This window comes from Anopheles ziemanni (genome assembly GCF_943734765.1).
Source record: "Anopheles ziemanni chromosome X unlocalized genomic scaffold, idAnoZiCoDA_A2_x.2 X_unloc_1, whole genome shotgun sequence".
Classification (NCBI taxonomy): Eukaryota; Metazoa; Arthropoda; class Insecta; order Diptera; family Culicidae; genus Anopheles; species Anopheles ziemanni.
This window is the reverse complement of record NW_026689707.1, coordinates 476,688-490,487: the sequence shown is the minus strand read 5'-3', so window position 1 is coordinate 490,487 and position 13,800 is coordinate 476,688. Positions and strand designations below refer to the sequence as shown.

Below are 13,800 nucleotides of genomic sequence, written 5' to 3'. Positions count from 1 at the left end.
GATAAGTTGTCATGAGTTAGTCTTGCATTACTGAAAAACGGAAAAAACAAACTAGTTATTGACATTCTACGATATTTTTAAACAATAATAATGCTTGAAAACACACTAACGGACTTACCATAGTTGGACTGATAAGCATTTTTCTATACCGTGATACCAATACTGGCCACCGCTTATTTCCTTTATCTCGATCGATCCCCAGGAGCATTAATTTATGCGTCGTGCGACAAATCGCGTACATTAACATCAGTGGCGTCTGGTGACAAAATGAGATGGTTGTGCACCTTTAAAAAAAGTAATACCTACTTAGGTAAACCATATAACGTGTGTTCCGATAGCTCAAATCGATGGTTCAGCTTAGACTAAAATACATTTATTGATGTAACTTACATGTTATCTTAACGCTAGATCTTATTTCACAAATACTTATCGCTTATGTATTACTCACACATCTATTATTGATAACATAATTATCTTATGCAAAGGACTGTGCTACTGGGGCATCCTTTGCCTACTTTACGGCGCTAACATCCCGACCACCATAAAAATTCAAATTTTTATAAACTAATTAAACTATTTACACTGTTGAACCTTTCCTCCTTCCTTTCTGTTGCCCTCAAATGGAAGTACGCATAACTTGGCAACTGGCCTTTTCACTTTATCGGACTGAGTTGTGCGCAAAGTAACAACCCTGACTATCCCGTCCTTCCCTGGGTGCACTTCTATCACTCGTGCCAATGGCCATTTGTTTGGTGGCATATTATCATCACGAATGATAACCATTATTCCAGGTTCTATAGCCGTCGCAGGCATACTCCACTTATTCCTAACGTGCAGCTGATGCAGATACTCGGATCGCCATCGAGCCCAAAAGTGCTGAAATCGCTGTTGAATCACCCGCCAATGATTCAACCTGCCTTCCGGAATATCCCGCAGATCAATATCCGGGACCTGCTGCATATTTGAACCCGTGATAAAGTGTCCCGGTGTAAGTGCTTCCAAGTCTGCAGGGTCATCCGACATCGGAGTGATAGGTCGCGAATTCAGGCAACATTCTACCTGCGCCAACAGCGTGACCATATCTTCATACGTGGTAGCTGCGTCTCCCAATACACGATGTAGATGACGCTTCATCGACTTAACCGCTGCCTCCCAAAGTCCTCCGAAGTGGGGAGCTCCCGGCGGAATGAAACTCCATTTCAAACCTCGTTCGCTGCTCCAAGTTGTTACCTCTGCCTGAAATTGAGAGGAACTAACCAGATCATAGAGTTTACGCAGTTCGTTGGCGGCTCCCTTGAAGTTGGTGCCATTGTCGGAGTGCAGTTCAGCCACTAATCCTCGCTTCGACACGAATCTTCGGAGTGCCGCTATGAAGGCTGCCGTGGACAAAGAGGAAACCAACTCCAGATGCACTGCCCGCGTAACGAAGCACACAAACACTGCGATGTATGCCTTTGTGGGTGCTGCCTTCCTATGACCGCCCTTGATGTACACTGGGCCGCAGTAATCCACACCCGATATGGCAAACGGTCTCGCTTCCGCTACTCTTGCTGCAGGTAACTCTCCCATTGGTTGCACCACCAGCTTCGGCTTATTCTTGAAGCAGCTGACACACTGCCGCTGCACTTGCCGAACCACTGACCTCACTCCCATGATCCAAAATCGTTGTCGTAATGAGGTCAACATCAACTGTGGCCCAGCGTGAAGCAAGTTGACATGGTAATGTAACGCCAACAACCTCGCCAACGGATGGCCTTTGGGAATTATTATGGGATGCTTTGCTGCCTCATTCATATGCGCGTTCTGAAGCCGTCCCTTGACACAAATCAATCCGTCTTCGCCTAGAAAAGGATCGCAGAACCTCAAGCCCGAAGCACTCGGCAAACTCCTTCCTTTCTTCAACGTGTCCAGCTCTGCCACCAACTGCTCCCTCTGTGCCAAGTGGCAAAGCGTTGACTCCGCCTTCCTTAAATCCTCAGTGGTCAACGGTGCCATTTCCTCTGACGTTGGTTTTGCATGCGATCTTAGAGCATGGAGATATCGTTGACAATATCCCACCACTCTGCGCAGCTTAGTGTATGTGGAGCACAGGGAGAAGAGTCGGTCACTAAAGTTCTCTTCGTCAAGCGAAGAGGCTAGTACCGCTGTTGCTCGTTCTTCTCCTGTAGGTTCCAATGCCTTTGCATTGTTTGGCAATGCTGGCCACGATTCTTCCTCCAAGGAGAGCCATGTTGGCCCCGACCACCATTGCTTGGTGTCGATAAGTGCCTCCGGATCCACCCCTCTAGACACCAGATCCGCCGGGTTCTCGACTCCCGGCACGTGTCTCCATTGAGCTCCTTCCGCGTTCCGCTGGATCTTTGATGTGCGATTCGCTACGAATGTCTTCCAATTTCCATGAGGAGAATTCACCCAATGCCACACAGTCATGGAATCCGTCCATAAAAAGGCAGGTGCTCCTTCCGGCAGGACCTTCTTCACTAACCGATATAAGTTGCTGCCCAAGAGCGCTGCACATAACTCCAATCTAGCGATCGTTATCTTTTGCTTCAACGATACCAACTTCGATTTCGATATAAAGAAGTTCACTGTCGCCTTTTCGCCAACTTTCTGACAACGGATGTAACAACAAGCTCCATACCCCCTTTCCGATGCGTCGCAGAATATATGCACTTGTTTTTCCATACTGCTATCCGTTACCACTGGTCTTGGAACTTCTATCTTTGATAGTGCCGTAAGTTGGGGAAAGAACGCGATCCATTCTGCAAACAAGCCTTCTGGTAACACATCGTCCCAGTCCCAGCGTTTTCCCTTGGCATCCTTCAAAGTTACTATACGTTGCAAAAGCAGCTTTGCCTTCATCTTAACAGGATCGAGGAATCCTAATGGATCATATACTTTCGCGAGGCATCCTGATACCTGCCGTTTCGTGCGTAGGGTTTCGATCTGTGGCGGTAGCCTAACTTGAACACTCAAGACGTCCGACGATGTGTTCCACGACCAGCCCAATGTGGACACCGTACCTGTAGGCTCCGTCCCAAACTCATAATTTCCTGCCTTCGCGATGTGCTCTGGTGTGATTGCTGCAAGTGCTTCTGGCTCATTGGAAGCCCACTTGCGGAGGCCAAACCCTCCCATGCTGAGCAACTCACTGAGCTCCTTTACCATGTTTCCCGCTTCCTCTATGGTCGCTGCGCCGGACAAGATGTCGTCAACATAGAAATCATTTGCGCAGCGTGACGCCATGGGAAACTGATGCCCTTCATCTTCGAAAATCTTAAATAATGTCCTGATTGCTAGGAATGGTGCACACGCGGTCCCATACGTTACCGTATTCAGAACGTAGACCCCAACTGGATCGTTGGCGGTTTCTCTCCATAATATTCGTTGTAGATTTTTATCTTCTTCCGCCACCAAGACCTGCCGATACATTTTCTCTACATCAGCCATAAAGGCCACAGGCCTCATCCTGAATCTGAGAAGAATGACTTCTATGTCGTCTTGTAATCGCGGTCCAGTCAACAAAATGTCGTTTAAGCTTAGCCCGGTACCACAACGGCATGATGCATCGAACACCACTCGACACTTTTTCGTCAATCCATCAGTCTTCCAAACTGCATGGTGCGGCAGGTAAAACCGTGGCGTGCCCTCTGCCATCTTATCTTCTACATAAGTTGACACCTTTGTCATATGCCCTAATCTGATGTATTCGGACATAAATTCCTTGTACGCGGCACCCAGGTTCGGCTCCTTGATCATACGCCTTTCAATGGCCGCTAACCTTTTCAATGCTGGTTGAAGTGAGTCTCCCAACCTTTCTTCGAAGTTGGCTACCTTGGGCAACTTAACGACATACCTTCCCGACTCGGTGCGCCTCGTTGTGTTTAGATAAAGGTTTTCACATTCCTCATCTTGCTCGGACCGTACACGTTCTTCCGGTATCGCTTCCAGGCTAGCCAGCTTCTCAAATATTGCCCCAAGATCGTTGTCAGCCAAACAGGAACAGACGACCTCAGCTGCATCTTCAGAGACTCGTTCTTCCCTGCCGCATACAATCCAACCAAGGCTGGACTCCAGGAGCTTTGGCAAGTGAGGTGCTAACTTTAATTGACCTTGTTGGAGCAACTCGCCAAATAACTCTGCACCAATCAGAAGGTCTATCCGCTCACTCCGGAAGAATGCTGGATCTGCCAATATCAGTGCTTGGGGAATGTTCCAGGACTCCGTGTTCCGAGTTTGCGCTGGAAAGTTGGCTGTTATGTTTCGCAGCACCAACCAATTCACTCGAGACACAAAGGTTGACGCTCGTGATTTCATGGTAGCTACCACCATCGTCTCTGCCTTTAGCGAAACTGCTCCGATGCCGGACAAAGGTTTATTTAGTCGCCTTTTCTTCAGCTTCAACTGCTGTACCAACCGTTCGCTCATGAAGTTGGATTGCGACCCCTGGTCCAGCAACGCTCTAGCTGGAAATTCTCTACCTTCATCATTGCAAATCAACACCTGAGCCGTTGACAACCAAATCATTTTTTCTTGTGGAGGCTGCGAATCAACTGGAGCTGGTATGTACGTGGTGGCGCTTATGCTGCTCTCTGTTCTCGGGATAATCGGATTGGTTTTGTTGCATACTAAGGTGTGATGTCGTTTCTGACAGTTTCCGCATCTTGAATGGGCCTTGCAGAATCTTGCTTGATGCTCCTTTCCCAAGCAGTTGAAGCACAAAGACTCAACCTTCGCAATCTGTTGACGCTCTGACAACGACATCTTTGCAAATCTCTCGCATCTTGCGATATGATGATCAGCCTTACACAACACACACCCTCTGAGCATGTTGCCTGTCTGAGCTGCACAGGACATTGAAGCCGGATACGGTCTTTGTGTAGGCTTTCGAGTACCTTGATGGTCAGGATTTGCATTTGTTCCCCTGGTTGCCGGCCTCGTATCGATCCTGTTTTGCGTGTGGACGACCGAGTTTGTCAGAATCTTGATGCGCCGCTCACAAAACTCCATCAATGCCTTAAAGGTATCCGTCTTCTGCTCGGCTGCAATAAGTTCGAAAGCCATTAGTGTTTGCTCGTCGAACTTGTATCTTACCAGACTTGATAATGGGGTATCCCAGGAAGATACAGGCTCCTGCAATCTGTCCATCCCAAGCACTAAGCGCTTCGATTCGTTGACGATACGAGTCAATTCCTCCGCCGTTGCGGCAGCCATCGGTTGCAGATCCACCAACGCCTTGAAGTAGTCCCGTTTCAGCATCTTCGCATCATCAAACCGCTCCAACAAAGCTTGCCACGTACTGTTGTAGTTTCCTTCTACAAGCTTTACGTGGTCGAATAACCTGGCAGCATCTCCTTTTAGCGAAGCCAACAAATATTGCAGCTTCATTATGTCCGACAACTCTGCATCGTGAACCATTGCAGTGAAGCGATCCTTGAAGCTCATCCATTTTGTTTTGTCACCATCGAACGCCGGTAAATCGATTTTGGGAAGCCTCACTTGCGAATTTGTAAAACTTGCATTCGCCATTGTACTATTTGCAGCCGGCCTATGGCCGTCCGCCCCATCTTGCTTCTCCAACAGAAAGCCTTTCACCCGATGGAACTTCCCGTAGAAGGCTTGTTTTTCGGTCAAAAGTTCCACCGTATCACATTCTTCGTGTTCCGTTAGTAACTTTTCTCTCGCACTTTCGAAGTTACTCTTAGCCTCTTCCAACGAAATGAGGAGGCTGCTTATCTGGCATTGCTGGTTTTCGGTATAATTTTCGATGAACTCATAAAAAAAATCAACTCCCGCTAACTTGTCGTTGTATACGCGTTTCATCTGACGCACCATTTTGTCCGTAACCGGCATTTTCCTTATTGTTTCTGTCCCGAGAAATGCTAACCTTTATACGCAAACCGCTAACTTTTTGTGCCACACTGTAGCGTCGACTCAAATTCGCGCGCGCCTTGCTGGATTTGGTTGCCGCTTGACACGGTCGTTCACGTACAGGTCCAATGGTCACAATTTCACCACGGCAACCACCACGAACTAGTGAATCTAACTACCATCCACTGAACTCAAACTCTTTCCGCGAATCAACTCTCTAACGCGGTTTACTCCGGATGAATGTTACAAGAATCCAAATTCTATCCGGTTCGAAGGACCAATGTTTCGATAGCTCAAGTCGATGGTTCAGCTTAGACTAAAATACATTTATTGATGTTATCTTACAAGTTATCTTAACGCTAGATCTTATCTCACAAACACTTATTACTTATCTATCACTAACATATCTACTACTGGCAACATAATTATCTTATGCAAAGGACTGTGCTACTGGGGCATCCTTTGCCTACTTTACGGCGCTAACAACGATGTTTCCAACGAGAATCGTAAAAATTCCTGGTTGGGTCGTGTTGGATGCGAACGATACCGTAAAGTTGATAGATTTTGGATTTACTTACTGCTTGTCGAAGGTAGATGATGAGGATGAGCTGCGGCTGTCGGAAACCTTCTGTGGGAGTTTCGCATTCGCCAGCCCGGAGTTCGTCATTTGTAGACCGCACGCTCCGCAATCGTGCGACTTATGGACATCGGGAGTAGTTCTCTACATGATGTTGTTTGGCAGACATCCTTACGCCACCTGCAAAAAGAGCTACGTAAAAAATATATGTACGAACAGTTGAAGATCATATCGAAGGGCTACAGCTTCTCGGAAAATGTTACGGTAAGCGACGAAGTGAAGAAGCTTTTTAAACAAATCTTCATTCTTGTTGAAACCCGCATCAACGCTACTAACATGCTACAAAGGAGGAGGAGAACAAATCAGAATCGAAGAAAGAGTCAACTCCGCAACTGGTGTACCTTCTCGAGCTGGAACAGATTGAGCAGGACCTGATGGAGATTTCTAGAAGCGAACCATCACCGAAACGCTACACTGGTGAACCGTTGGTAATGGTGAACGGGAATGAAACTTCGTTGACATTTAATGGGCATTTGTTCCATTGTGGAGATTCAATAACAATCAAGGGACTTCAGATGAATCCGATTTCAGGTACAATTACCCGTCTTTCCCAGGAAAGCCTGTACTTCAAATAAGATAACCTGGACAGTGAGCAGTGTACCATTCTCTACCCTCTCAACAACCTGCTAAAGAAGGACGTACCATTCAAATGGAAGAAGGAACAAGATAGAGCGTTCCAAAAAGAAAAAAAAAATATCCAATTTAACGGATGCTTGGTACATTATTCACCAGAACTTCCTCTCTTGTTAGCTACAGATGCTTCTCCATATGGAGTTGGTGCCGTTTTGAGCCACGAATATCCGAACGGTACAGAAAGGCCTCTCCAGTTTGCGTCTCAGACGCTTAACAAAGTTCAACAAAAGTACATGCATGTTGACAAGGAGGCATGTGCGATCATCTTCACGGTAAAGAAATTTTTCCAATACTTATACGGAAGGCAGTTTACGCTCGTGACAGATAATCAGGTAATTACCAAAATACATAGAGCATAAAGGCATACCAGTAATGTCAGGCCTACGAATGCAATACTTCGCTACGTACTTACAAGGGTTTGACTATAAAATTCGGTTCAGAAAGGCCGCCGATAATGCCAATGCAGATACTATTTCACGCCTGCCTTTAAACGAGCAAGATACTAGTCAGATACACACCTGGGTCGCGCCAAGACAGACGTTACTTATCATATAGTGACAGATGCTACCAGTCATAGTGATAGGAGACAGGAAATAAAAACGGCGTGGTCAGAAGTGACACACTCGCATACAGAAAGCCGGCTGGTCAAGACGTGTTAAACAAGTGGTATCCGAAAGAGTAATAATATGACAGATAAAGAAAGAGAAGTGCGTTCCGGAAAGGAAAGCACAAGCCTACTTCGGTCAGCTCGTTGGTGCTATCGAGTATTTGCATTAATGCGGTATCGCTCATCGTGATATAAAGCCTGAGAACATCGTGTTGGATGCGAACGATACCGTAAAGTTGATAGATTTTGGATTTACTTGCTGCTTGTCGAAGGTAGATGATGAGGATGAGCTGCGGCTGTCGGAAACCTTTTGTGGGAGTTTCTGTTGGATTTTGCATCGACGTCCAAGTGTGTTAGAGCTTGCATCGACGTCCAATTGTCAGCGCTGCTCAGCGATGCAAGCTTTAACACCCTTGGACGTCGATGCAAAATCCAACAGAAACTCCCACAGAAGGTTTCCGACAGCCGCAGCTCATCCTCATCATCTACCTTCGACAAGCAGCAAGTAAATCCAAAATCTATCAACTTTACGGTATCGTTCGCATCCAACACGATGTTCTCAGGCTTTATATCACGATGAGCGATACCGCATTAATGCAAATACTCGATAGCACCAGCGAGCTTACCGAAGTAGGCTTGTGCTTTCCTTTCCGGAACGCACTTCTCTTTCTTTATCTGTCATATTATTACTCTTTCGGATACCACTTGTTTAACACGTCTTGACCAGCCGGCTTTCTGTATGCGAGTGTGTCACTTCTGACCACACCGTTTTTATTTCCTGTCTCCTATCACTATGACTGGTAGCATCTGTCACTATATGATAAGTAACGTCTGTCTTGGCGCGACCCAGGTGTATATCTGACTAGTATCTTGCTCGTTTAAAGGCAGGCGTGAAATAGTATCTGCATTGGCATTATCGGCGGCCTTTCTGAACCGAATTTTATAGTCAAACCCTTGTAAGTACGTAGCGAAGTATTGCATTCGTAGGGCTGACATTACTGGTATGCCTTTATGCTCTATGTATTTTGGTAATTACCTGATTATCTGTCACGAGCGTAAACTGCCTTCCGTATAAGTATTGGAAAAATTTCTTTACCGTGAAGATGATCGCACATGCCTCCTTGTCAACATGCATGTACTTTTGTTGAACTTTGTTAAGCGTCTGAGACGCAAACTGGAGAGGCCTTTCTGTACCGTCCGGATATTCGTGGCTCAAAACGGCACCAACTCCATATGGAGAAGCATCTGTAGCTAACAAGAGAGGAAGTTCTGGTGAATAATGTACCAAGCATCCGTTAAATTGGATATTATTTTTTTCTTTTTGGAACGCTCTATCTTGTTCCTTCTTCCATTTGAATGGTACGTCCTTCTTAAGCAGGTTGTTGAGAGGGTAGAGAATGGTACACTGCTCACTGTCCAGGTTATCTTATTTGAAGTACAGGCTTTCCTGGGAAAGACGGGTAATTGTACCTGAAATCGGATTCATCTGAAGTCCCTTGATTGTTATTGAATCTCCACAATGGAACAAATGCCCATTAAATGTCAACGAAGTTTCATTCCCGTTCACCATTACCAACGGTTCACCAGTGTAGCGTTTCGGTGATGGTTCGCTTCTAGAAATCTCCATCAGGTCCTGCTCAATCTGTTCCAGCTCGAGAAGGTACACCAGTTGCGGAGTTGACTCTTTCTTCGATTCTGATTTGTTCTCCTCCTCCTTTGTAGCATGTTAGTAGCGTTGATGCGGTTTTCAACAAGAATGAAGATTTGTTTAAAAAGCTTCTTCACTTCGTCGCTTACCGTAACATTTTCCGAGAAGCTGTAGCCCTTCGATATGATCTTCAACTGTTCGTACATATATTTTTTACGTAGCTCTTTTTGCAGGTGGCGTAAGGATGTCTGCCAAACAACATCATGTAGAGAACTACTCCCGATGTCCATAAGTCGCACGATTGCGGAGCGTGCGGTCTACAAATGACGAACTCCGGGCTGGCGAATGCGAAACTCCCACAGAAGGTTTCCGACAGCCGCTGCTCATCCTCATCATCTACCTTCGACAAGCAGCAAGAAAATCCAAAATCTATCAACTTTACGGTATCGTTCGCATCCAACACGACCCAACCAGGAATTTTTACGATTCTCGTTGGAAACATCGTGATATACCTCGCCAACGAATTATATCGCGAGACAACCAACGAGAGGACGACAATTCTCGTTAGATAGCTCGGCTATCGAAAAAATAAAAAGATGGTTCTCGGGTAGTATCGAACCCGCATTGATCCCCAGCTTGATGGATCAATTATCCTATCCTGCCATCAGATAGGGCCATCGGCTATTGATAAGAGATGGGCGCTAAAACAGAAATATAAATTAGGAGAGTCCTCTGGAACGACGCTGAATGAACGTCTCTCTCCAGATGAAGTATCTAAAAATAGATTGCGATGATCTTGCTTGGATTGCTTTCGTGCAAAGTGAATTCCCCGGAGCTTGCAATCGGTGCGATGAATATTGGCACACAAACAAACAGTTCGCGTTTCGGATGCTGGTGGATCATTCGTCGATACTAGACCGATGTACACGGCCAATACATCTGAACAGACGAAGCGTGGCGCGTCGTGATCGTTTGAGTTTCATATACGCTCAGTTCATTTATCTTACGAAAATTCCTGGTTGGGGATGTTCTCAGGCTTTATATCACGATGAGCGATACCGCATTAATGCAAATACTCGATAGCACCAGCGAGCTTACCGAAGTAGGCTTGTGCTTTCCTTTCCGGAAGGCACTTCTCTTTCTTTATCTGTCATATTATTACTCTTTCGGATACCACTTGTTTAACACGTCTTGACCAGCCGGCTTTATGAAAGCGAGACTTCTGACCACGCCGTTTTTATTTCCTGTCTCCTAGCACTATGACACGTAGCGTATGTCACTATATGATAAGTAACGTCTGTCACGCTTAGCGCGACCAAGGTGTATATCTGACTAGTATCTTGCTCGTTTAAAGGCAGGCGTGAAATAGTATCTGCATTGGCATTATCGGCGGCCTTTCTGAACCGAATTTTGTAGTCAAACCCTTGTAAGTACGTAGCGAAGTATTGCATTCGTAGGGCTGACATTACTGGTATGCCTTTATGCTCTATGTATTATGGTAATTACCTGATTATCTGTCACGACCGTAACCTGCCTTCCGTATAAGTATTGGAAAAATTTCTTTACCGCGAAGATGATCGCACATGCCTCCTTGTCAACATGCATGTACTTTTGTTGAACTTTGTTCAGCGTCTGAGACGCAAACTGGAGAGGCCTTTCTGTACCGTCCGGATATTCGTGGCTCAAAACGGCACCAACTCCATATGGAGAAGCATCTGTAGCTAACAAGAGAGGAAGTTCTGGTGAATAATGTACCACCCACACAACACGAAGTCGTATTAAGTTGAATAAATTGATTCTCTTATTAGTATATTTCGAATCGGAATCGCATTATGCATAGACAATGTACAAGCAATGTATATTCTTTATAGCATATGATTCCGATTTAGAATGTAATACGATTTTCTTTATGCATACGTATAGATGAACGAGCAATGTACGGCTCATGTATATCGTAAGTTGTATATGATGCCGACTTAGAAAATATACGACTAAACATCTCGCTCAATCGGCTCAACGGGGACAGTATCGGTGATGTCTCCCCTAACACATGATTTTGCTGAAAAAGCATCGGATTGGATTGGATATTGGATTCGATTGGATATTGTTGGACTCCGCATAACGTTTCCAAAACTGTTTTGTTTTGCGAGATTGGTTTGATGCAGCCTGAGCTACGCTTGATTTTGTGTTTTTTTCGGTACTGAAAACCGGCTCAACGGGGTCAAAATCGGTGGTGTTTGCCCTCACACATGATTTTGCTAAAAACCATCGGATCTTCTCGCTCTCGACGGGATGTTGTTGGGCTCCGCATAACGTTTCCAAAACAGTTTCGTTTTGCGGGATTGGTTTGATGCAGCCTGAGCTACGCTTTTTTTTGTGTTCCAAACTATGCTTTGCTGGGTTTATGAGATGCAGCTTATCATGCACGAAGTGTTTTTTTTTTTTTTTTTGAAACGTGGATTCAAACTACAAAATAAATATCGACTGCCAGCGAAATTGAAATTAAAGAGTGCGGAAAGCCAAAATAGGGAAAACGTAGCCAAAACTCAAATAAATTGAACACGACTGATATGGTTTTAATAGTTTTTTATTTGCATGCATTTATTATAATTGAATAAGCTATATCTACATTTGCATGCACTTATTTATTATATTGCATGCATAACGTTAAACTGAACGCGGTTTTCCATTTTTTGCAAGCATTAAATTATTTGAAGGCATGCATTAATTATAGTTAAATTAATTATTCATATTAAAATAGTGTGAGCGAGTGGACGCTCGACGACGACGATGAATTGTCCGGTTTTCTACGTTTAGCACGGCTGTTGCTTTGATCCAAATGGCCAAAAAGGGTTGCATCGTCCAGCGCCGTCGACTCCGCAATCGGCAAGTCGTGGAAATTATCGGTGCTGCATCTGGCCTGGTCTTCGTCCACCGCTTCCGTTTTCGGTAGCACAGCCAGCATGTACCGATCCAGCTCCTCCCACTCCGCCTGCATCTGAAAAGATGAACATGTATCAATATACGCCATATATTCGGTGATGTATCTAATCAGGGCGTCCTGGTGTTCTTTCTCGAATGCTGTTTTGCGGACTGTTGGCAGTCGGTGGAATCGCTTCCTTGCAGCCCGGTGACACCTCGCTGCGGTATATGGTGGTTTATGTTGGCCGTACTTTGCGACGAAGAAATCGATTGTAGTGAGCGGAACGGATTTGGGCTTTCCGTTTGCCTATGTCAAACAGCCGCTTTTCTTCCTTAGTAAGCCGGTGGTTTTCCGAACGAGATGCTTCGATGATAAAAGGCAGTTTCGCGGCAGGATCAGCATGCTTCCACAGCTTTTTCCGGTCGGCGCAAGTCAGATTTGAGGTGCTGTGTTGTTTTGAAAAAATATTGTATGGTGTTATGGTGCGGTTTGCTATCTTGTTGTATGTTGTTTTGGTTTGCTGGTGGTGCTTGTGGTGGCTAGAAATAAACAAAACAAAACAAATAATACAATCAATGAAAACCAAGGCACCTTTTAGTTGATTATTTAAGACTTACGAATTTGGAGGTTCCCTCGGAGGTTTCGATTTCTCGAGGGAATCTACCGTTTTTTATTTGTTATCCAAGTTCACGTAGAGCGGGTGTTCGTCGTAACACGAGTGGTGGAGAACTATCGGACGAGTGATAGAAAGAAAAGCCTAGCACGCCGGTCCCAACACGGATGACGGTGGAAGGTCGGACACGAAAGAGCCTTGAAGGAATAACCAAGCACGCGGGTCTCAACACAGGTAGTGGAGAACGATCGGGCGAGTGATAACTGATAACTAACTGCTAACCGACTGAGAGAGAAGGTTAGGTTTCCGGTGGTTCCCTGGTTTTCCGATAGGTGGCGCGTGTGGTCGGCTGAAGTCGAGTTTCCACAACGCGGTCGTTTAGCGCGACCGCCACACGAATATTGTTGCATTTCTTGTTGTGTAGGTTTCGGCGTTTCGGCGTGGGCTTGCCTGCATACTCTTCAACCTAGGGCTAGAGAGGGCCATCCGAGACTCGGAGGTGGAAACTTCGGGGACCATCTTCTATAAGTCAATCCAGATCCTGGCATACGCTGATGATATTGATATTATTGGTAGAAGGCTCTCCTATGTAGCAGAAGCATACCAAAGGATCGAGCAAGCGGCGAATAACCTCGGACTGCAGATAAACGAGGGAAAAACCAAGATGATGGTGGCACCATCAGCGGCCCTGCCAACAATTGCCGAAAGCCTACGCGGGGGTGACGTACAAGTAGGTGAACGCACTTTTGAAGTCGTCCAAAATTTCACCTATCTTGGGTCAAAGGTCAGCACCGACAACAACATTGAAGATGAAATTCGCGCTAGGGTGCTGGCAGCCAACCGGTCATATTACAGTCTGAGAAATCTC

General features: G+C 45.6%; 1 protein-coding gene across 1 annotated transcript; it reads right to left on the bottom strand.

Annotated features, from left to right (window-relative positions):
• Positions 1-16: 16 nt before the first annotated feature.
• LOC131291481 (uncharacterized) lies at positions 17-5,853 on the bottom strand. Its single transcript, XM_058320700.1, has 2 exons — positions 918-5,853; positions 17-30 (listed from the first exon to the last, which is right to left on the bottom strand). The coding sequence occupies exons 1-2, from the start codon at positions 5,851-5,853 to the stop codon at positions 17-19; spliced, it is 4,950 nt and encodes a 1,649-aa protein (XP_058176683.1).
• Between the last annotated feature and the right edge of the window lie 7,947 nt (positions 5,854-13,800).

Bases quoted from the DNA above. Each gene is read 5' to 3' on its own strand.
- LOC131291481 (XM_058320700.1), bottom strand. From the start codon at position 5,853: ATGCCGGTTACGGACAAAATGGTGCGTCAGATGAAACGCGTATACAAC.